The 24,029-nt window shown below is 48.1% G+C and overlaps 2 protein-coding genes across 6 annotated transcripts in view; one reads left to right on the top strand and one right to left on the bottom strand.

The window, feature by feature from the left end:
• The first annotated feature begins 36 nt into the window (after positions 1-36).
• On the top strand, positions 37-11,558 carry SERPINF1 (serpin family F member 1). Of its 2 annotated transcripts, none has more exons than XM_033848231.2 (8): positions 37-182; positions 4,388-4,473; positions 6,157-6,355; positions 6,984-7,139; positions 7,527-7,730; positions 9,157-9,299; positions 10,501-10,711; positions 11,176-11,558. In XM_033848231.2, the coding sequence occupies exons 2-8, from the start codon at positions 4,396-4,398 to the stop codon at positions 11,433-11,435; spliced, it is 1,251 nt and encodes a 416-aa protein (XP_033704122.1). In that variant the 5' UTR covers positions 37-182; positions 4,388-4,395; the 3' UTR covers positions 11,436-11,558. The 2 variants fall into 2 exon arrangements, with proteins under 2 accessions (XP_033704122.1, XP_033704123.1); XM_033848232.2 differs by lacking the exon at positions 37-182 and adding an exon at positions 4,116-4,137.
• SMYD4 (SET and MYND domain containing 4) overlaps positions 2,708-24,029 on the bottom strand; it is a 48,833-nt gene continuing 27,511 nt past the window's right edge. For 3 of the 4 annotated variants that reach the window (XM_019926914.3, XM_019926915.3, XM_033848229.2), the window contains 6 exons: positions 18,519-18,701; positions 17,921-18,084; positions 16,612-16,744; positions 15,291-15,407; positions 14,963-15,086; positions 12,729-13,791 (listed from right to left, as the gene is read on the bottom strand). In XM_019926914.3, the coding sequence (XP_019782473.1) occupies positions 13,638-13,791; positions 14,963-15,086; positions 15,291-15,407; positions 16,612-16,744; positions 17,921-18,084; positions 18,519-18,701 (875 nt within the window). In that variant the 3' untranslated portion in view covers positions 12,729-13,637. Of the gene's footprint in view, positions 2,994-12,728; positions 13,792-14,962; positions 15,087-15,290; positions 15,408-16,611; positions 16,745-17,920; positions 18,085-18,518; positions 18,702-24,029 lie in introns of those variants that run through there. The other variant, XM_073797342.1, reaches the window with a different exon arrangement.

The following is a 24,029-nucleotide window of genomic DNA, read 5'->3' as shown; positions in this document are numbered from 1 at the left end:
CGCCGGACAATGATGCAATCACAGACTCCAAATTGAGTGCAGGTCGCTTTAAGAAAGGAGTAGCTGTAATCTGAAGCCTGCTGGACGCTGGATTAGGAGGCAGCAGAAAAAGCTCTGGGCTTTACAGAAGCCCCCTCAGTGTGCAGACCTAGGCTGGGCGCGGAGCTGCAGCGCACTCCCAGGTAAAGAGCTCCCTGTCTGCTCTGCATGTGTGTCTCGGGAAGAAGGGAGGCTCCTCTGGGCTGGGGGGATGGGGGTGAAGCAGGGGTACTTCAGGGAGCAGAAAAGAGGGGTGTAAGGGAGAGGAGGTGGGGAGACAGTAGTTCCTGCAGCTTGGGCACCAGGGTGAGTAGGTTAGAGAGGGTAGAGGGAGTTGGGGGTCAGAGCCCACTTATCACCCAACCCTACTGCACCACTAGGAGAAGAGGCTGGAAAGACTCCTGAATGAAATGGGTGGGAAACAATGGAGGGGGGTCGTGGCGGGGAAGAAGCAGAGAGCTTGGCTGCTGGGTCAGGTCTGAGCATCACTTCAGGGGGCTCTGCAGCCTTGGGGGAAGGAGGCTGTCGGGGAGCTGTACCTCCACTGGGGCAGTCAGGGAAGCAGCCCATCTTGCAGCCCGGCCACGGCTTGGGCTCAGCTCCCCGCTGCCTTTTCAAAAGCAACTGGTGCTGATTTCAAAGGTAACTTCCTGACACTGCCAAGCAGCTGGCCTGTGGGGAGGCTTCCGGGCAGGGCTGGGATGGAGGACAGCTGGGTCCTTCTATCCAGTACCCACCCTTTTTCTTTGGCCAAATCAGCTGCCAGTAAACGCTGGGCGACCAGTGGGGGTTTGGCCTCTCACCAACAATGACCACTATTTAGCCCAGCTGGTGTATGGGATTTGGGGGCTCAGCTGCCGGAGCTGGAGAGAAGGGCTGCCCGCACCCTTGCTGCTCCCTGGGACAAGCCACAGCAAGGAGCGGGTCTGGGCCAAAGAAAAACTTCAGGCTTCCCAGAAACCCCATCATTGTCTGGCCCAGGCGGGTCCACCAAGAGTTCAGCCCTCAGCCTGAGGGGAGGGAGGGGAAGCGGGCCAGGCAATTCTGTCCCTAAGGCTGGTCCTTCTGGGGTGTGGGGAGGTGAAACTCGTGGGTGCCCTGGCCCCGCTCATTCAGGTTCCAAAACTTCAGAAAAAAAGTCGCCTGCGCACTGACGGGGTCACAATGGTGGGGTGGGCCTGGAGGGACCCCTCGGAATCTCCCTCCCAGAGCCAGGGCAGAGGGCGGTGCCCTTCCCTGCACTGCCCATGAGGCCCACTGCCATGTGGCTTGGAGGCTGTGCGGTCCTGGGAGGAGGAGGAGGGATGGTGTTCGTCTCACAACTGGGTTTAATCTGAAACACATGTACTGGCTCAAACTTATCCTCCCAGCTGGAAAGCAAGATCGCAAAATCAGTTCCTTGTGTTTCTTGATTTGGGCAATGTGGCAGGAAGGCAGGCCTGAGTTTGGCCCGACGGGGAGGATATCTACCTCCTCTCCCTGCCCTCCCCCGCCTGGTAGGACAGGAATCTGGCTTGGACACTGCCCTTTGGACAGGGTGGCACCATTGTCCTTGTGCCCCTGGCCAGGCGAAGGAGGCCTGGACAAGCCCACGGAACAGTCATCTTGGACAGGGCACTGAGTGTGCTCAGAGGGGCCCCCGTGCAGACCCTTACTCTCTACCCTCTCACTGCCCTTGCAGGGGGTTTTCAATCATCTCTCCACTTCCCTCAACCCCAGGGCTGGAGGTGGGGGATTCAGACCTGGAGACTGGCTCTGGGCCAGCTGTGGACCCAGGTGCCTTTCCCTGCCTGGGTGGCTCACCTCATCTTTAGTCCTCAGTCCACTCACGTGGTGACAAGTGATCACATGACCCGAGGTGTGGGCTCAGACTCTGTAGGGACTCCTACAGAGAAGATCCATCTTCAAGTGCATTTGAACTTGGTTTCCTTAAACACCATGCCAGGATGACATCTCCCGCTTCCTCCCTCCTATCTCCGTTCCCTACCCTGGCCCAGGAACTAGAGATAACAGCTTTCCCTCTGGCCCGGCATCTCACTGAATTTCCAGTCTGCTAAGCCAGTCTGCTGAGGCTCAGGCAGGGAAGGCCCCTGCCAGCTCTGGGTGGGGCTGGCCGGGTGGAGAGAGCAGCTGTGAGCCTGGATGGCCTTAAGGGCTCTATCTTGCACTGCAGAAAGCTTTTTCCGTTGTCTCAATGGAAGATTTCTCCCTGAGTGGCAGGGGCAGCCACGGGGAAGAGCAGCTGGCTGAGAACACAAGGGCCTGTGGAACTCACTGCGAGACACGTGCTCGAGATCAGGGTTTAGAGAGAAAGCCGGGCTGGGGCCCACAGGCCGTCCGGCCGTCAGCCGAGCAAACTCAGAGGCCATCTTTTCTTTTCCGGCCTTTCATGCTCTACAATGTTGTCCAGTGGCTTATTAGACTTAATTTTAAGGATTTTGACCCAAAATCACACACTGCACTCTTAATTTTCCTATTTGTTCTGAGAAGTCAGGAAAGCATGTGTGCGTGCGTGTGTGTGTGTGTGTGTGTGTGTGTGTGTGTGTGTGTGTTTATGGGTCTATGAAAGGAAGAGCGAGCTTGAGACCCTTGGCCTGTGTGTGTTTGTGCACACAAGGGTGTATTTGTGCTGCAGGGGAGGGGAGGGGCAGGGAAGACAGATGATAAGTTCTTTTTTTTTTTATAAATTTATTTATTTTTGGCTGCATTGGGTCTTCGTTGCTGCGCACACGGGCTTTCTCTAGTTGCAGCGAGCCGGGGCTACTCTTCGTTGCAGTGTGCGGGCTTCTCATTGCGGTGGCTTCTCTTGTTGCGGAGCACGGGCTCTAGGCACGCGGGCTTCAGTAGTTGTGGCTTGCGGGCTCTAGAGCGCAGGCTCAGTAGTTGTAGCTCACGGGCTTAGTTGCTCCGCGGCATGTGGGATCTTCCCGGACCAGGGCTCGAACCTGTGTCCCCTGCATTGGCAGATGGATTCTGAACCACTGTGCCACCAGGGAAGCCCAGATGATAAGTTCTTGACATGGCAGTATGGATGGAGGGAGAGCAGAGGTCCTGGTTCCTGAGACCTTGTCCCACGTTCTAACCAGAAGGCCTCTCAGAAGATCTTATTTATGAACACCCTCAGCTGCCTTCCTCCCCTCCCACCTCCACATCCTGATTCCAGGGGTGTGTTCATAGAGGCAATGAATGCAGGAAGGCAAGGAATGGGGGAGCCCTAGACCCAGAGTTCCCTTTTCCCTTGTGGTCCAGGGGTCAGACCAGAGTCCCGTCCAAAGAGGCTATTGCTCAGGAGGTAAAGGGACTTGGGTGGTCTCACTAAGAAGTGGGGTTACTTAACCTGAAGGAAGGAATTCGTGGAGGTTTCAGAGCTAGATCCGAGCTAGTGGGGGGAAGAGGACATGGCTACCCCCAGGGAGAAGGGGGGCCCTGGGGTTCCAGGAGTAGGGAGACACATTTTGACTCAGGGATCATTGGAGAACTCACCTGTCTCTGGTGTCACTCACTAAGCGCTATGAAGGCATCATCTAATTAATTCTCATCACAATAGGTAAGTACTATTTGACTTCCATTTTACAAGAGAAGACACTGGGATTTAGAGAGGTATTAAGACACAGAATTGAGGGGAATTCCCTGGCGGTCCAGTGGTTAGGACTCAGCACTTTCACTGCTGGGGCCCAGGTTCGATCCCTTGTCGGGGAACTAAGATCCCGCAAGCTGCACAAAGAAGACACAGAATTGAGATTTGAACCCAGGCTGTCTGACACTAGACCCAGCACTCCTAACCATGAGAGTAAGAGCTTCTGACACAGAACTGTCCAAGAAGGGAACGAGTTGCTTATGAGGCCACAGGTTCCAGGGCGGAGGAATTCAAGGAGAGAGTTTGAGAACTTGGGGGTAGCAGGGGCTGGACCAGATGCCCCCATTCTCTACATTCTGGGAGTCTACATCTGAGACCTAGGTTCTGCCCACATGCTTTCACTAGACATTGACCCAAATCCTATATCCAGAGCTGGTCAGCGTGCCCGCAGGGAAAAGCCCGTGTCCACACAGAGGAGCCCACTGCTGGGTCTTCACTACCCTGGAGGTTTAGGCTCAAAGGTGGGTCTCCTGGCACACACAATGGATGAGAGCACAAGCTCGCCACAGGACCGTGGGCTGTGAGGCAGGGGGAGGGCTGGGGAGGTGCTGAGAGGGCGGGATCAGCAAGCTGAGGGGCCACTTCCAGCCCAGGGAGGCTGGAGGGAAGGTGCCTAGCCCTGCCAAGGCCCTGCTACCTGCCCAGGGTGGCCGGGTGTTGCAGGGTGGTGGGTGAGGGAAGCAGCCTGCCACCCCTTTTGCTTTCTTGCAGGCCCCAGGATGCTGGCCTTTGTGCTACTCCTCTGGACTGGAGCCCTCCTCGGGTACGGCAGCTGCCAGAACACGGGCCTGGAGGAGGTCAGAGGCGGGCTGTGTGTGGTGGGGGCCTGGGGGGGCATAAGCAATTCCAGCCCCTCCTCAGTAGGCAGCACGGGAGACAGGACAACACCCAGGTTGCAGGCCAGGCTCTGGCCTTTCTGTCTAGACAGGGCCTTGGTTTTTCCATCAGCAAAACATTAAGTGTCTCACCCTGCCTTTCACAGAACAGAGTGGGGACAAACGTAAGATCCAACAAGGTGAAGGCAAAAACGCTCTAACAAGTCCAGGGCTGTCCCTTCAGTGAAGACCTTTTCTCATTACCTTGCATTACTTGTGGGTCTCACTGAGTGGGTGGTGGCCTTGGATATTTGTTCCAGTCCTGACCAGGGTGCAGCAGAGGTGTGAGTGTGGAAAGGCCTCTTTCCTGTCCAGAGAGAGCACAGTCGGGTTGCAAAGGCAGGTGCTGAGAAGCCTATGCTATGTGACAGTGGCAGTGGGGGAGTGACTGTCACACAAGGGACCAGGGCACTTCTGGACCAGTCCCTTGTCTTTTTTTAAAAAATTAATTAATTAATTTTTGGTTGTGTTGGGTTTTCATTGCTGTGTGCGGGCTTTCTCTAGTTGGGGCAAGCGGGGGCTACTCTTCGCTGAGGTGCACGGGCCTCTCATTTGGTGGCTTCTCTTGTTGTGGAGCACGGGCTCTAGGCATGCGGGCTTCAGTAGTTGTGGCATGTGGGCTCAGTAGTTGTGGCTCGTGGGCTCAGTAGGTGTGGCTCGCGGGCTCTAGAGCGCAGGCTCAGTAGTTGTGGTGCACACGCTTAGTTGCTCCGCGGCATGTGGGATCTTCCCGGACCAGGGCTCGAAACTTCTCAACCACTGCACCACCAGGGAAGTCCCTGGACTTTGTCTCGAGTTCCAAGTTTGAATTCTGGTTCAACCTCTCACTAGCTTTATCATCTTAGACAAGTCACTGTTACTTGAGTCTGTTTTCTTATCTATAAAATGGGATTAAAAATATCCTTACAGGGCCATCACGGACAGTCACTTATTTTTTATCTACTGAACACCTACTCTGTAGGTGCTGGGGATGGGTGGAAATATGAAAGAATCAGTTCTGGCTTTCAAGGAACTCAGAGTTTTGAGATAGGAGTCTTTGGTGGTATCATCTACATTGACTAGTATGAAATGAAGTAAGTCAAATAAAAAGAACTAGCACAGAGGCTGGCACATGGTAGGCGGTTAATACAGAAGCGGTAGTTGACTCTGAAAAAATGGTCAGAAAACCAAAAGGTGCCTTCAGATTGGGGCCATCGGGGCCAAGTCTGTGGTGGAGGGGGTGATATCTCATCAGGGCCATGAAAGACAGGAAGGGTTTGATAGGAGGGTCCAGGTGGAGAGCCGCGAGCAGTGCGCAAGGGTAAGCAGACAGGGAGCCTGTCTGGCCTGAGAACGGAATTTCTTGGGAAGGGGGACTCCTTTCCTTTTATTTATTTATTTATTTTTAATGTGTTACAGGCCTGAGGCTCACAGGTCACTGGTGCTTAAAGCTGGCCAGCTAACTTCTCCCCAGCAGAGTGCCCCTACGGGAGCAGGGGGCACAGACTCACTCCAACGTTAGGCTAAGCGTAGGACAGCCCTCAGGACCAGAAGGACAGTCCCACACAAAGCGATGAGACCAGTCATCCTGTGCTCATCTGCACTGGTCCTTGTGCTCAAATGCAGGGCTCCCTGGCCCCCGAGACCACAGGGCTGCCAGTGGAGGAGGAGGATCCCTTCTTCAAGGTCCCTGTGAACAAGCTGGCGGCCGCCGTCTCCAACTTTGGCTACGACTTGTACCGCGTGAGATCCAGGGAGAGCCCCGCTGCTAACGTGCTCCTGTCTCCGCTCAGCGTGGCCACGGCGCTCTCTGCCCTTTCGCTGGGTGAGTTCCTGGACGCAGAAAGCCCTGCATCCTAGAGCTGCCCTCCGGCCTCTGCACGTATCTGACTCTAAGCCCTGGAGACACTTCACTCAGGGAGGGTGAAGAGGGCCGAGAGGCTGGGCCTGGGGGTCCTGGCGTGTGCGGAGTGGGAGCTCCGGGGGGCAGAGCACTGCTGACCCAGGTGTGTGGCCTCGGGACCACTTATTGACATTCCTTAAGTGAGCTTCTCCTACGTGCCAGCCTCGTCGGTGTGGCTAGGTTCTGGGGACATAACTGCACACAAACAGGCACGGTCTGTGCCGTCGCTCGGGTCACACAGCTGAGCTCACGGGGGAAACGAATAAACAGGAAACTGCAGAACAGTCTGGTAAGTGTTGTGATGGGAGAAGCACAGGGACTTGAACCCTCACTCCCACCCTTCTATCTCTCTAGGCCTGATGCCTTTAGCCTACCTTCAGGAAAATCTATTTTTCCTCCATTGCCTTCAAATTCCTTTCCACCTAGAACACCCCCAGTACCAGCAGACAAGAAGACTTAGGGTGCGGTGTCCCTGCCCCGTCCCAGGAGCTGGCCTGACTTGGGCCCCAGTGGGCAGTTACAGAGGTTCACACGTCCATCCCTCTGGCAGGAGCGGAGCAGCGGACAGAATCCAGCATTCACCGGGCTCTCTACTATGACCTGATCAGCAAGCCAGACATTCACGATACCTACAAGGAACTCCTTGCCTCCGTCACCACCCCGGAGAAGAACCTCAAGAGTGCTTCACGTATCGTCTTTGAGAGGAGTGAGTCGCCCGGGCTGCCTGAGGCGCGTGGGGCTCTGTGCTGCACATGGGGGTTTCCTTCTAAACACCAGAGCACGTCTGCTCTGGCCAGGCCTGGCCCTGGGGGGGCAGGAAGGGGCCCTGTGAGCCCAGAGAGGATCGGAAAGAGGAAACGGGCCGAGGGAGGCAGTGGGAGGGTCGGGTGAGGGCAGTGGTGTGAAGAGGAACAGTAATGAGCGAGATCTGTTGTTCTCCGTCCAGCGCCTGCGGAAGCTGGCACAGAGCCCCGGCGCGTCCCGGGAAGATGCCAGGCAGGAAGTCAGGGCCTGCTGAGGGTCAACCAGAACCTCTCAGAGAGGATGCTGGGTCAGCTCAGAGCACACTAACCCGTGCCCCGTCTCTTTGCAGAGCTGCGGATAAAAGCCAGCTTTGTCGCACCCCTGGAAAAGTTGTATGGGACCAGGCCCAGGATCTTGACCGGCAACGCTCACCTGGACCTTCAGGAGATTAACAACTGGGTGCAGGCCCGGATGAAAGGGAAAATCGCTAGGTCCACGAGGGAGATGCCCAGTGGAATCAGCATTCTCCTTCTTTGTGTGGCTTACTTCAAGGGTGAGGGCTTCTCCACTCGGCTTTTGGCCAAGGGTAGACAATAAGTGTCAGATGGGGCCAGGAAAGAGGGGGAGTCAAAGAAGGCAGAGGAGGACCCAGGAGAGGCACCTGCCTGAGGGCTGCCCGCTTGCCATCAAACCCAAGGCAAACACTGGATAAGTGCCTACAAAGTGTAAGGGGCCGTAGAGAAAGACTCGCAGAGGTAAGGGGGCACTCCCACTCTTGCACCTGTTTGGGGAAGGCACTGGCAGACTTCTGGCTGGAGCCAGGTGAGGGTCCAGGCCCGGCTCTGCCTGTACTGGCTGGAGAGCCCTGCACAAGCTTCATAGCCTTTTGGGGCCTGTTTTCTTGTCTCTCACTCAGGGACGATACACTGACTTCAGGGACACTCTGTGTCCTCTTCCATCTTTTTTTTTTTTTTTTTTAACATCTTTATTGGAGTATAAGTGCTTCACAATGGTGTGCTAGTCTCTGCCTTACAACAAAACGAATCAGCCATACATATACATATGTCCCCAATATCTCCTCCCTCTTGCGTCTCCCTCCCACCCTCCCTATCCCACCCCTCTAGGTGGTCACAAAGCACCGAGCCGATCTCCCTGTGCCATGCGGCTGCTTCCCACTAGCTACTTTACATTTGGTAGTGTATATATGTCCATGCCACTCTCTCACTTCACCCTAGCTTCCCTTTCCCCTTCCCACATCTCCCATCTTCACATGGACCCTAGCATCATGCCCGGGGCACACAGCAGGTCGTTGATAAACCGTTGTTAGTTTTCTAACGACATTCTTCTAGGCTGTGTTGATGTGCCCCAGTCTATTCCACGGGCCCAGTGTGAGGCCAGCCCTATTCATGAGCCTCGGATCGGATTTTGGGCAGCCTCCCCTTAAAATGTCTATCAGGCAGAGTGGACCCCTAAACTCCTAGAGAAAAGTCCTCCCTGAAGCACTGAGCTCCAGGACATGAAAGAAGCTGTTACAGGCCATGTTAGCTATCGGCTAGCTGTGTGAGCGCTGGCCATCACTTCACCTCTCTGGGGTTCCAGGCTTTTTCAGCTATGAGAGGGTTGATGACATGATGTCGAGGTCCCTTCCAGCTCTGGCCTCCCTGGATTGTCTTCCGGACACAACACTGTAGAAGTGTACACCAGTTTACCTTTCTCCTAGGCTATCACAGAACTTGAATAAACCCTTCAATCAACCTATTTCCTCCTGAGTTTACGTATGGAAGGTATTCAGGACCCTAGAAATTTTGTGGTCCAGACTGCATATTCTGAGATGGAGCTATTCCCTGCTGTATCAGGACCCTCTGACGACTAAGATTCCTGAAGCCAGGCAATTTTCAGCAATATGTTTTGGCCTCAGCACGGTCCCAACGCCTTTCTGGTCTCCCGGGGCTCAGGGCACTCCATTTGTTTCATTCCAGGGCAGTGGGTAACGAAGTTTGACTCCAGAAAGACTTCCCTAGATGATTTCCACTTGGATGAGGAGAGGACCGTGAAAGTCCCCACGATGTCAGACCCTAAGGCCATCTTACGCTACGGCTTGGATTCTGATCTCAACTGCAAGGTCTGTAGGGGTAGAGTGAGTAGTGGGTGCGGGGACAGGCAGGATGGTGTAGTGGGAATAGAATGACTTTTGAGATCTGACAGCGGTCTAAATGTTACCTGCTGTGTGACTTTCAGTAAGTTAATCGTTTCTCTGAGCCTTTTTTCCTCAAAATAAAGGGGCATAGTTATCTAAACTTATCCTCTCACGCAGGGTTTCCTGTAAGGGTTGATAAGGTAACGTGAAATGGGCCCTCAAGACTGGGCACTCAAGGGACTTCCCTGGTGGTCCAGCGGTTAAGACTGCGCTTCCAATGCAGGGGATGTGGGTTTAGGGAACTAAGATCCCACATGCTGTGCGGCCCCCCCCAAAAAAAAAGTATGCAGGGGAGTGTCATGACCAACGTATACTATACGTCTGAATAAATCTGAAAAAATATTAATAAGCATGAAATTAAAAAATTTAAAAAGAAGATTGGGCACTCAAATGCTGGTGTTAATTCTTCTCTTTTCTTTCCTTCTTTTTCTCTTTTTTTGGGGGGAGAACTTGTATTTCTAGAAGTCAAAGTTAAACTTTCAAAAACCGTCACAACTCCAAACTGCTGGCATTCTAAGTCTTTCCTACCTGACTTTTGAAAATTCGAAGTCAGTAGTTCTTAACTTTTTTCTTTGGAAATCGGACAAAACACCTGAAGCACCGGACAGAAATGCCACGTATGCATTTCTGTAGACGATTTCAGGGGCTCTTGGGACCTCTGATGCCATCTGTCTTGTGGACCTGAGGTTAAGAACCGCTGCTCAAAGCACCACTGTATTGCTCCTTCTGTGTGCTCTGCCCGGAGTCCCCATTTCTAGTCCAGGGCTCTGTACATAACAGATGATCAGTAACTGTTGGCAGACAAACCTTGGGAGAAAACACAGACCTGGAATTCAATTCTAGCTCTTTAGAACCACAGGAGAAAATTCTTTCAGCAGATAACTTCAGTTGGTATTAGGCCCAGGTAAGAAAGGACAATGGCCTACTTTTTGAAGAAACATCAGTAGACACCTTGCTGCCGGAAAGCAATTAGCTTAGAGGGACAACTGTTACATAGATGAGGGGCTGGGAAAGCGTGGCAGGGCCTGGTTACAGGAGAGGAGAAGGCGGCTTGGGGGTGTGTGCCTATCTCTAGGCTCCTGGGCTCCAAAGGACTAACGCATGTGCTTCCTCCCTGTTGTGTCAGATTGCCCAGCTGCCCTTGACCGGCAGAATGAGTATCATCTTCTTCCTGCCTCTGAAAGTGACCCAGAACCTGACCATTATCGAAGAGAGCCTCACCTCTGAGTTCATTCATGACATAGACCGAGAACTGAAGACTGTTCAAGCGGTCCTGACCATCCCCAAGCTGAAGCTGAGTTACGAAGGCGAACTCACCAAGTCCATGCAGGAGATGAGTATGTTTCTGCAAGACCTCTTTGCTCCTGGGGTGGGTGGGGTAGAGTCTTTGAGCCTTTCGCCTTGCTAAGCGGAACGCAAAGGGTCCATGGCATTGTACCGAGGCCAGGGACGACTCCTTAATTCTAATAGTGCTGGAGGGGAAGACTGAACTGCCTTCCTTATCAGACTCATTCCTCAGCCCCAAGAGCATACGTCTTATAACAGCAACTCAGAACACTGCCTCTCAAGATAGGTCTGCTGACCTGGTTTCTAATCTTAACCTCACTTGCTGTGTGCTCCTGGGCAAGTCACTTAACCCTTAACCAGCCCAGAGCCCTACACACCTCACAGGTCAAAAGTGGTTGTTCCGCTCCCAGCTTGCTTGCCTTCTCGAGAATCAGAATTTAAGAATCAGGACTGTACTCTTCCTTGGGGTGTTGATGAGGCAAGGTTTTAACGGAAATCCTCTCGATCTCTGCAGAATTGCAGTCCTTGTTTGATTCACCAGACTTTAGCAAGATCACGGGCAAACCTATCAAAGTTACTCAAGTGGAACATCGCACTGGCTTTGAGTGGAATGAAGATGGGGCGGGTACCACCCCCAGCCCAGGGCTCCAGCCTGCCCACCTCACCTTCTCTCTGGACTATCACCTTAACCAACCTTTCATCTTTGTACTGAGGGACACAGACACAGGGGCCCTTCTCTTCATAGGCAAAATTCTGGACCCCAGGGGCACTTAGTACTCCAATTTAGTGTTCAAATACCCCAGAAGAAAACGCTAGAGGGATGGCAGCTTATATATTCCATGAAGGCTGCCCCTATGTTTCAATGTATACTTTGCAATAAAAGTGCTTTATCCTTAACTTTTGTTACCCTGTTCCTCCTATTTTGAGCTATGTTCAATTTAATATGAAGATAAATAACCCTTTAGGAATTTGCTGGTCCTGTATTTATAGCCTGGGTCTAACTAAACTCTGCAGAGAAAGTCACCAGGTGAGATAACAACCGTAGTTGTTTGCATTGTATGATGTCGGGATGGATTCTCTGCCCTGTGGGGTTTACACTCTAGGTCACTAATCCCCCGGGAAGGAATTTCCTGTCTCCACAATCGGTGGACCATGCTCTTAAATACACTGGACTTTAGGTTTTACTGCAAGCACGGATATCCCCCCCGTCAAGCTAATGTCACCTGACAACACAGGATAACATGCAGACAGATAAGGGAGGAAGTCTGTAACTTCAGGAAAGAATTCTTTATTTTATAGAGCATTTAAAGAAAGCTCTCAGGTTCCCATAAGATGAGGTCTGCTATGTAAAATTCTACACATATTCTTTTTAAGGAAGGGGGCCTATTTTACAAAGTACAACAGAACCTCCTTTTTCAGGAACATGAAACATGCCAAGTGTTTGGAAAAGAACTACAGAATTGGTCAAGACTAAATTTTTCTTCTTGAGTTAGCTCTACCAAAACATCTCATTGGCCACAGCCCTTGCCGAAGTGAGTTAGTAGAAAGGAAGATAAATGCGATTCTGCCTGCCCTTCATTCAAATATTTGAGTGTGAACCATGTTCTGAACACTCAGCTTCCTGAAAAGCTACTCCCAGGCAGCTTCGGGGCTATTCAGTTCCTGATTATAATGCCGGGGCAACCACTGGGCACTTCTTGGGCATGGCTGGGGGGGGCAAACTCTCAAAGCAGTGTGTATTCTTTTCCACCAACTCATCTGAACCACATGGTCCCCAGTGGTGACAGAGCACCCAGGGTTCAGACCCAGAGTCTCCCGGCCTTCTGACTGGGATGGGGTTTAGACTATTGCTATACATCCAGGTAGACAACAGCTATCATTCCTACTTTTTGTCTCTTAAGTGTGAAACCGCTAGCGGCAATGCCCACACCCTCAGCATCTTCTGAAGTTGTTTTTTTTTTCCCCTTCTCAGTAATTATGCAGTCTGTATTTCATTTGCCTGCTTGGGGAGGTAGAAAAAAGCGGTCTCTTTTCAGGCTTGCTAATAAACAGAACTCAGAAACGATGTGTCGTAAAGTCATTGCTACAAGCTTGATTTTATTAGTGTTTGGTCAGTGAGTCTGCCCAGAGTACAGAATGAAAACCAGAGAATAAGGACTCGAAAACTGGTAGAAAACAAATTTAGAGTTGCCATCCTAGGAAGAAATTCCCCAACAATAAAATGGCCCCATATTTATTTCTCTATTCACAATTTATACTCCACTGGTTTTAACAAAGGATTCAAGGAAGCTAGGTACCATAAATGAAACTATACCTCCAGAGGTAAGGAGCCTCACTAATTTCTTGCTTATAATTATTTTTCAATTACAATACGACTATTAAGAGTTTAAGTTCCCACTGGAGTGGTACACAACGTTTCATTACTACTAGAACCAAAGGAATGTTCCAGGGAAACAGACTATCATCATTTAGTGAGGAGGCGTCTAGCCAAAACCCCAGGCTAACATCCAGATGCCTGCAGATCAGCTAAAATCCTTTTAAAGGGCTTAGGTTCTCCAGATACCAGTTTTAAGTTTTTTTCTGGGAACCAGGAGTTTTTGTTGCAGAGCAGTTAACTACTTCAAGAAACATTCATCAAAATAGGTGAGCAATAGGGAGGGTGGGAGGGAGGGAGACGCAAGAGGGAAGAGATATGGGAACATATGTATACGTACAACTGATTCACTTTGTTATAAAGCAGAAACTAACACACCATTGTAAAGCAATTATACTCCAATAAAGATGTAAAAAAAAAAAAAACATAGGTGAGCACGTCTCTAACTGCAAAGCTTTCTGAGCGCTCCCCTCCCCTCATACACTAGGCTTGTGACTGTCGGGCAAGTCCTGTATTGTTTGGCGACAGCTCAGCAGCAACAGACCCTCTTTAACTCCTCCCACACGGGCTCCTTTCCTGTTGGTCAAGGTCCCCTTGGGACCCTATTGGTTGGGTCCCACAAGGATGGGCGGCAAGTCCAACAAACAGGATTTCATCTTTTGTAGCTCCTGGATCTCGTCATTCCAAGGGCCATAGTGTACCAGCAGAACCTTTTCTGCCTGTTGTATTGTGTTCAGAGCTTCGGGTATTGCAAACCTGAACCAAAGGAGGTAAGAGGAGTGAATCCACCCATTCAACCAGGCAAACATTAACTGAGGGCCTACTCATACCCTGTGGAGAATGTAAAGCAGATCATTTTTGTCTTCAAGGATCTTACAATCTAGAAGGGCAGATAAGACTCTCAGAAATACACTGAAAGGCAGAGTTTGAGATGAGAGTTATGAAAAAAAGGTATAAAGATTCCAGGATTCTGAGAAACAGGCAGATCTCAAAGCACTAATCTGATATTTACCCCAAGGTTTACTCAGCAGTCTCTGCCTTAGAGTCACGGAGTCCGCCTGTGGCCTGACTCTGAAGCCCTTTCCCTCTCTCTGACGGGGTGGACTGCCTCTATATCTTGGGTATCAGGTCCACCCACCTCATAATCCTGGGACCGAGCTTCAAACACTCTCCCACACAGCAGCTTTACCAAGCTTGGACATATTCCGTCTAGAAATACTGACATCAGGGTCTCCTAGTGATCCCAGTTACAAAAGCGGATGAGGCGTCAACTCATCAACCCTACTCTTCTTTCCTTTTAACCTTTAAAGCTGGGTTTCTCAACCTTGACACTGTTGACATTTGGGGCCGGATAATTCTTAGCTGTGTGTGTGCGGGGGCTATCTTGTGCACTGTCAGATGTTTAACAGCATCTCTGGCCTCCACCCTGGGTCATGACAATCAAAAAATGTCTCCAGACATTGCTAGATGTCCTCTGGGGAGCCAGATGACTCGTGCTTGATTACAGCTGCTTTCAAAGGAATAGGACCAGGGGGAAGAAGAGGCCCTGGAGCTGAGTGTGCTGAGAATGAGTGCTGAGGGGGGGAGGTGTGAATAACTGTGGGGGGGGGTGGTGGGGCGGGGTGGGGGAGGGGACTGAGAAGAACCTCTATGAGGTGGCGGTGGCAGGTTGGGGGGCGGGGGCCTGGGCAAGTTCTTCCTGGGAAACTCCCTTCAGAGCTAAGAGCTTCCCCATATCTCCCAGGAGGAAATTCTAAAGTTTCAAGTTTGTCAGCAGAACAGAAAGAAGAATCTCTCCTAAACGGGAAATAAAGACGTGTCAACATGCTTAAAAGCACTGTAGAAAATAAAAGGGATACACAGAAGAGCCTAATAAAAGAACGGTATGTGGCCTGGTGAAGTGCTAGGAAACAAGAGAAAGACTTACCCATTGAAGAAGATTTGGGCCAGTTTGAAGAGTTCATGGCCCATCTCAACACTGGTTGGCCCGTGGCGAACCTCAACCACTCGGAGACTCTTCTGTAGATGGGCGGCTGACTTCTCCCAGTCCCCTGTAAAGAAAGGAAAATCTGGTTCCAGAAAAGAACCACAGTCAACTGTGGATGAACATTTTCAAGGTAAGGAAAGCTAAATGGAAGTGAGAGCAGCCTCAGTTGAAAGACTAAGAGAGAACCAACCAGACGAGGCTAAGATCATGACCAAACGCACAAGGCAGGGTCATTCCTTGCAGCGGAAGGTGAAGACACACATCTTACCTGAGGCAGCATAGGCCTGGGCCAGGTCATCCTCGATTCCTCCCACCACGCTGTGTTCCGCCAACAGGAAGCTCTCAGCAGCATGCCGGCATCCCAACAACAGCTGAATGGCTCGCTCTATCAATTCAAAGGAAAGTGGGCTCATTACAGACACAAACGCCCCCGTCTTAGAAATGAGAACCCAGCCCTTAAATTCTCTATGGGCTGGGCTGAATGTGGAAACCTCACTTTGTCTCCTTGGGTTGTGATCAACCCACAATTTTTGTTCCAATAAAGCTGTTCTCTTATGTTTTCTCTTTCAATAGCAAAAGGTGCTGGGTGAGGCCTCCCCACATTTACTGTGGGTTTCCAACTTCAGTTTGAAGTGGAATGACTACATTCCATTTAAGATCATTATTTCTCTTGACTCAAAAATCTAAGCTAAAGGTCAACTCTCATAAAAATAGGGTAAATAAATTCCCACGATGTCAAACTCTAAGGCAGAGTTTTCCAAGGTAATGAGGGGTTCCATCACTCCCTTTCTGGAAAAAGCAGGATACTTACACCCATTGGGCACATGCCCCAATGCCCTTTATTTTTCTTATTTTTATTTTTTAAAACATTTATTTATTTATTTTATTTTTGGCTTCGTCAGGTCTTAGTTGCCACACATGGGATCTTTTGTTGTGGTGCGTGGGCTCCAGAGCATGGGCTCGGTAGCTGTGGCGCTCGGGCTCTCTAGTTGTGGTGCACGGGCTCCAGAGTGCTTGGGCTCTGTAGCTGTGGCACGTGGGCTCTCTAGTTGTGGTGCGTGGGCTCAGTAGTTGTGGTGCACAGGCTTAGTTGCCCCGCGGCATGTGGGATCTTAGTTTCCTGACCAGGGATCAAACCGGCCTCCCCTGTGTTGGAAGGCGGATTCTTAACCACTGGACCACCAGGGAAGTCCCCCCACTGCTCTTTAGAAGAGAGATGATGCTCTGATGAGGGCAGAGCAATTTCTCTAGGAAATTAGGTCATGAGGCCCTCGAATTAAAATAAATGACACTGAACTTCTGGATATGCACAAAGATCACGGATGTCAGAGACAACCCGTTAGTCTTTAACTAACTCTCTGATGCCTAAGAGAACAACAGCTTAAATCAGTTGGCCCTTTTTCAAGGACGCCAGGCAAACTGAGCTGGTAAGGGTTTGGTCTCATTGGCCTACAAAGCCATCTTGTGGCTGGCATGGGGATAATTAAATTCAATGCTTCAGTCTTCACCGAGTATCCCTGAATTCAAGGTGATCTCAAAATGAAGAAAAGGGAAGGGGCTGGAGGACCAAAGCAGGGAGCCAGTCTCACCTAGTTCGCCATTTCTGAGAAGCTTCCGGGCCATCCCCACCTGCTGCTGAAGGTCCTGTAGCTGAGAGACTAGGTGATCTCTGCTGACTGATTCCGTACAAGATGTGCTGCCACAGCTCAGAACATCATATCCCTGTGGAAGTCAGTTTTGTCTTTATTCCTGTACCAGAGTCCGCTAGCGACACTGCATGCGCTTACGTTACAGGATTGCTCCAGAGCTTCTGACCCTATGGGGGAAAGACGCCTGCAGCAACACACCATGGCCAAGGGCAGACTGGATCTGGTTTGATGGCGGCAACTGCAATGAGAGCAGGAGCCGATCCCTGCTTGAGATTTACTTTTTGCAACCAAATTAAACTGGTACAGACCACAATGTCTTTCCATCTTGATAGCACCTCTCTTTTTTCTCTTTGGGGCTGGGACTTTGGATGACAGACACATTTCTAGTGGTTATGAAAGAGCCATAAGGAAACCAACAGAAAAAAGGTGCTGGGTGAGGCCTCCCCACATTCGTCCTCAGGCTTGTGACTGCAGCTTTCCAACACAACCAGCTCCACGTTCTACTTACAGCTCTAAGACATTTGCTGTCTTTCAGACGCCAGAATCTGTGGCCCCATTTGGCTGTAGCAACCTGACTTCTCCGGAGGATCCTTTCCCACCCTCCTGAAGTCAGGGCCTGGGGGCTGAGTGGGGAGCACGTGGCTCCGATCTGGCCCAAATGGCTGGGGGGAAACTGTGACTCTGATTTTCCTCCAGATGCAGGTATCAGGTTGATAAAACACAGTACGATTTTTGCCCAGATCTCTGTTAGAGTACATATGTTTTTATCCTTCTGGACCGGGGGAATCTGACGCTGGAGCTGCGAGCAGCCATCTGGTCACCACAGGAGGGAAGTCTGTCTGAGGCTGGGCTGAATAATACAGAAAATGGAGCTGAGGGAGGTGGAAAGGAAAATTAGGTCTTGGTGACATTATCTGAGCCCCTGGATCACGTTGTATTTGAAGTACCCCTACTCTGGGACTTCTGAGTGATTTACTTGAGCAAATAAATTCCCGGTCTCCCTGAACCCCAAATCAGTTTAGGTGGGATTTTCTGTTCTTTGCAAGAAAGAGATCACTAAATCCAAGCTTTGCCTGTGGCTCCTGCAGGGGGTAATCTATGTGCGGGGAAGGTGGGCAAAAGGGAAGAGAGAGAACTGCTATCAGCACCTCTAAGTCCCAATGGCTTCCTCCTAAAGATTTAAAGCCTTTAGGCTGGATAACTGACCGCCAGGAAAAGCAAAGAGAAGGGAGGGGAGAAAGAGATTCACCTGCAGGAGTGCTCTGCAACGGTGACAACAGAAGGCTTCCCGCCCGGGCCCCTGCGAGGGTCTCTGCTTCTCACGTTCACAAGGGGGACAGTTGCAGTCAAAGAAATACTGAGATCTCAGCTTCTGGCGCCTCTCGGCAACACCCATCCTGCTCTCGTGGGGCCCTGCAGAGACACCACGCTTGGCCAATATTTAAAGCAAGAGAGCATCAAGCACTACTTAAAAAACTTCAGCTTAGCGGAGGGTCTGGTCAATCACTCATCATGCGACAGGGACCTTTCAGTCAAACATTTGTGGAACTAGATATAGAAACAGGCTTCCAAGTTGCGGGGACAGGAAGAAAAAGAAACCAAGAAGTTGTTCCTGGCCTATTTTCAGAATAGGACATTTACAGGGATCAAGCAGGGAGTGTCTACCCGATAGCACAGATACAACAGGACCTAGCGAGGAGGCTTTTCTTCCCCATAAGTATGCACTGCCTCTGCCAGGTTGCAGACTCTGCACAGGTGAGGCACCTGCCCTGTGGCTTGCTCAGGCGAATTCACCCTGTCCTTTTCTGCGGGAGAAAGGTGGACAGGAGGGAGGATGGATGGCTCACCATAGCAGTGGAGAATCTCTTGTCCTTTTTTAATCTGCTGAGATGCCCGAACGGTGGCGACGGTGCTAATGAAGGACACGCTGGTATTGGGGCTGCAGGAATGGTTCAGGAGGCTGACGACGGGGAACAGCCCCGTGGCAAGGCGCACCTGCCTGCTGTTCGTAATGAGGTTCTTTTCAGATCCTGAGAGTGCAAGAGGAAAAAGGGAAAAATGTGTCAGGACGCTCATCCTGGTCTCACCCTCCATTCCTCAGAAGACGAGCTGGGCAATCGGGCCTGAAGCGCGGCTGAGTCAGAGCTCCACAAGCTGGATCCGAGATAAATCAGACGGAGCGTGACTCAGAGCAAACTCTGGTTCCCGGGAAGCAAAGCGAATGAGCACGTGAAACGTCCACCAGAATCTTGGAACCTAATTACTGTGTCTCAATACCACAAAAAAATCCAAAGATTAGAATTTATAGAGAGTAATAAAAAAAGAATTATCAGTAGGGAGCCTTCCAGATAGACAGTTTCATAATGTTCATGACAACACGGAAACCAGAGTACCAGATGAGGCTATTTCCTAAAGACTTTTATAGTCCAAGTGCTTTTGTCTAACTGGTCTTTGGTTGGTTAATAGAACAAGTAACCTAATTACTATCCTAAACTAAATAGGCCTGTCATACATTTAAAAAAATCAATATTTCTTATGCTCACCTCTTCATTCTGCCCTTTGTCCCAACTTGATGGGAAATCAGTCAAGCAGTAGTTCTCACTGAAAAAACTCTTTGGACCACTTCTATTCCGGACAGTCTCACGTCCCTAACCATCTCTTCTTTGAAGCACAATTAAACCAGCAATTTAACCACGTGATTGAAAATCAGGAAGGAAGGAAGAAAAAAGCCTCTAAGCAGTGAGGCTACTTCTGCACCAAGGCTCATGCACTTACATTCATGTGTGAATTCTCTGTATTCTGCTGCAGGCCCACTTCCTCTTATTTTAGCCATAGTTCGAACTGGCGTGGTTATTCAGTTTCTCAGCCCACCACAGTCCAGAAACAGAGAACTACTAAGAGGCAGGTTTTCTGCCAATGGCAAAGGAGACGGGGACAGACTGGAGGAGGAGGCAGAAAACTTATACAAGAGTAACAGCCTCAGGCAAAAAAAACACTAGCACCGCTCAGAGCTTAACCAGAGGTTCTCAGCCTGACCCCATACTTGCACGGGTTTCTGTCATAGCTATCTATGTCTCGGGAGGATGCATGTACAGATAACCTTGGGCATACAGAAAGGCTTAAACTGTGTTCAGCAGCCTTGGTGTAAGCATGAGGAGATAGTGTTTCCGACAAGGCTGGTTGAAATATGAAAGATACTGGTACTTAGAGAGGAACTTTCAGTTTTCTGGAAAACTGATAAGCCATCAGATAATTGTGGTATCACCGTATATGCCAGGAATCTCAATGCACCAATCACCAAATGATGCGGTCTAGGTACATATGAAATGAATGAAGAAAATACAAACCATCATGTGAAAATGTTCTAGAAAGGAAAACATTAACTATAAGGAATAATATCGTCTCTCTGCAGACGATTCTATTACCTGCTGCTGTGGAAGACAAGAATTAGAACAAGTAAATAAACTTCGCAGGGAACCCGAATGACTCAATTTTAGTCGACAATTCTACAAAGTGTATTGAAATCTTTCATTAGAGCTTCTCCTAAAAGCTTAACTGATTTTAGTGTCCCCTCCCCCTCCCCCTTGTCCAATGCCTACCTTCTGGTACATGTACCAATGAGCAGCAGAAATGCTAAAAGGTAAGGAGGCAGCAGGAAGGAGCAGTGCAGGGCACAAACAGTCTGTCGTCTGAATAATCAGCCTCTGCATAATTAGAAGTCGACTTGCATTCCCAACTACTGATACCTGGCAATCTATATTAGAAGAGCTGCTAAAATTTTCCCAGAGAAGATTATCACAATACACATGAGTAATGTCAGCTTCGTGAATTATTTATGGGTTACCCTCTAACAGAAGTAGGCCCAAGAACAGAGTGGGGTAAGTATTTATGTCAGAGTTGAATTTCTCTCTAATTATCTCTACAAAATTAAGTACTGATTTTAAAAATTATTCAATATTTTGCATTAGTCATCTGTTAGCAGAGATCGTAGAAAGTGAGAATGTGTATGTACCTTTACCAAATTTAATATGTGACATTTTGTGCACAAAACAAACAAAAAACAAAAAAAGAGGGCCTGAATATTTTACGAAAAGTGTACCTTGCTAATATTCTTAGTACATTTAGTAAAGAAAAAACGGTTCATTCACAATACTTTCAGAATATACCTATTCTGGTAGATACTTTACAAAACAAGAAATTTTTGTGTAAAAAAAGTAATCAAGGACCCACAGTGAAGGTGGATTCCTTGGTTGCTGAAGAGTGAAAGCAAACGGCAGTGAACTGATCTGAACTTCCATAGAACCTCATTAAGCCTCGTGAATCTAGATACATCACGAATACGCCATTCCCACCTAGAGAGATACACACACACCAAGGTCTGGAATGCCATCAGTGGCCAGTTCTATCCCTTAAAATAAGTACCAAAGAGAGATTTCTGAGGAACTTTGATTAAATAGGATTTATACAAAGATAATAACATACATTTTTATAGGTTTTTGTCAAAGTCTATCCAAGTTAACACTTTAATCCTTCTTCTGTGCTACTAATGAAACAGCTGCTAATGAAATTCAATGAGAACACTAAACTAGGAGGTGTTGGAACCCCAAAGAAATAATAAAAAGGGATGAAACAAGATTAGAAATATTAGCAGATTGAGACAAAATTAGACTGAATTAAAAAATGAAAGCGAACATTGCTGGTGGGTGTGTAACTGGTACAACTTTCCTGGAGGGCAATTTTGCAATATGTATCAAGTGCCTTAAAAATGTTCATGTAAAAAAATGCTCTTATCATTTGAACTATTTTGTTTAAAGGAACTAATTAAATTAAAAAAGAAATACATGGCAGTGGGAAAAAAATTAAAAAACTGAAAATTATAGAGAAAATAACAGTCATTTATAATCCTCTCAGTCACCTATAAGACTTTGGTGCATTTTCTTACAGTCTTCTTTCTAGCCTTATATATGGACTTTTAACATAATTGGCAACATGGTGCACATGGTGATTTGTAAGTTATTTCTTTTTTTTTTTTTTTTTTTTGCGGTACGTGGGCCTCTCACTGTTGTGGTCTCTCCCGTTGCGGAGCACAGGCTCCGGACGCGGAGGCTCAGCGGCCACGGCTCACGGGCCTAGCCACTCTGCGGCATGTGGGATCTTCCCGGACTGGGGCACGAACCCGTGTGCCCTGCATCGGCAGGCGGACTCTCAACCACTGCGCCACCAGGGAAGCCCCTGGCTTGTTTTTATGGAACTATTTTGATAACTTTTTCAATTTCTTCTACAATTACTAGATTTTTAAAGTATTTTCCTCCCTCTGGAAAAGCTTAGGCAATTTATATTTTTCCACAAAGTTGTTTATTTACTATTTTCAAATTCAATAATCTAAAATTGTATTAAATATTTGCTATAAATTTTAGAATAAATTTATATTACTGGCTATATCCTCTTCATCGTTTCTAATTTTGTGGCGTTTTCCCCTAGATTTCTTAATTAGATTTGCCAAATCTTTGTCTCTATCAGGAGTCTGTAACCTGTAGCCTTGTGCCAAATCTGCCTGGTGCCTCTTTTTGTACATATGTGGTCTAAGAATGGTTTTGACTTTTTTTTTTTGGCCACACCATGAGGCTTGTGGAATCTTAGTTCCCCGGTCAGGGACTGAACCTGGGCCCTCGGCAGTGAGAGCGTGGAGTCCTAACCACTGGACCACCAGGGAATTCCTGCTTTTATGTGTTTTAAGTGGTTGACAAAAGGTGAAAGGAATAATTCTCGTGACATGAAAAATTTTAGGAAATTCAACTTTCAGTGTCAATAATAAACTTTTATTGGAGTCTAGCCAGGCGCATTCATCTGTATACTTTCTACAGTTGCTTTCATGCTACAAGGGCAGTTGAGTAGTTGCAAAAGAGACCATACGGCCTGCAAAGCCCCAAATATTTACTATGTGGCGCTTTACAGAAAAAGTTGGCCAAACCCTGGTCTATAGGACACAAGCTTTGGTGGATATATTTCTGAACCCCCTATTTTATTATGTTATCTTGGTTTCCAGATCCTTATTGTTAATATATTTGATCAAAGTCAGAGTGGTATATTAAAGTTTCTTATAACTATGGAGTATTTGCCAGTTTCTCCTTGTATACTCAATCATTTTTGTTTTATAGACACAATCTCTATGTTCCCGAGAGCTAAGGTTGATGATACATTGCAGAAGAGTCTCCTTTACAAAAATAAAATGCCTTCTTTGTTTTACTATATATCGCACCTTGAGCCCTACTGTTTCATATTAATACCCTGATTTACTTGTGATTCCTGACATGTCTTGCCCACTTTGTGTTAAGTGTCACTTTTGTAAACAGAATATACTTGGATTTTAATCTTTTTGACCCATTCTGAAAGATTAATTTAAGAGTTTAGTCCATTTTTATTTACTATTATACACTCATTTTTATCATCTCCCTATCTTTTGCTCTGTGAACTATTTTTTTTAATGTTTTTTGTTTTTTCCCTAGAATGAAGGGAAAGGTTTACAACCAATTTAAAATTTACTAGAATAAAGTTACCACCATGTGAATAACTGTTTTTAATTTTAAAAATATAGAACAGTTCAAAGAAAAATGTAGCAATCACCCATATTTCCACTATCAGAATTCATCACTGTTAAATAAGATTTTGGTATTTTTACTTCTAGTGTTATTTTTTTCTATGTGTATATATATATATATATATATATATATATATATTTAAAACATCATATAAATAAGAATAAATCATGCATAAAATATTAGAACCTCATAGATGAAGACAGAGTCTCCAATCCTCTTTCCGTCACTCCAGGTCTCCAGTATTATGCTACATATCTATTTTTCTAGTCCTTTTTAGCCACAGAAAGTACACGTATTTCTGGCTATACACAGTCTTCCTACCAAACTTCACTCTTAACAACTTGTGAAAAATTTTACTCAACACCTGCTAGGCAAATAAAAAATGGACTGTAATGAAATCTCATGCACGGGGAGCAACAAATTTGAGGCTAAGATTCTCTGACTGTAAGAGGGAGGCCAATGAAGGAAGGTGGATGGAAAACACTTTCGTTTGTCCCTATCGCTCTGCCATCCTGCCTCAGGGATTCAGCCTGAGTGAGTGGCCACTGCTACTGTTTACCCAGAAAATAGTTTCCATAGTTTTTAGAGCTACTGACATTTACATCTTTTTTGTATGTTCTACTAAGTATTTTAGAGGCAAGACACAACAGAATCGAGAGTTGGCAGCTTCCTGCCGTATTATCTGGAAGCTCCATACACTATCTTTTATATTCAGAGAAACAAAAAATGAAAACAGTAGTTTTTAAAATGCCAGTGAAT

The sequence above is a fragment of the Tursiops truncatus genome, chromosome 20 (assembly GCF_011762595.2).
Source record: "Tursiops truncatus isolate mTurTru1 chromosome 20, mTurTru1.mat.Y, whole genome shotgun sequence".
Classification (NCBI taxonomy): domain Eukaryota; kingdom Metazoa; phylum Chordata; class Mammalia; order Artiodactyla; family Delphinidae; genus Tursiops; species Tursiops truncatus.
The sequence above is the reverse complement of the archived record's forward strand: the minus strand, read 5'-3'. Positions and strand labels throughout refer to the sequence as shown.

What these genes read in the sequence shown, in the direction of transcription:
- SERPINF1 (XM_033848231.2), top strand. Translation starts at nt 4,396, where the DNA reads ATGCTGGCCTTTGTGCTACTCCTCTGGACTGGAGCCCTCCTCGGGTAC. An exon ending in ACGTATCGTCTTTGAGAGGA is followed by an intron (nt 7,140 to 7,526) that starts GTGAGTCGCCCG and finishes GTCTCTTTGCAG; the next exon opens with AGCTGCGGATAAAAGCCAGC. An exon ending in ATTCTGATCTCAACTGCAAG is followed by an intron (nt 9,300 to 10,500) that starts GTCTGTAGGGGT and finishes CTGTTGTGTCAG; the next exon opens with ATTGCCCAGCTGCCCTTGAC.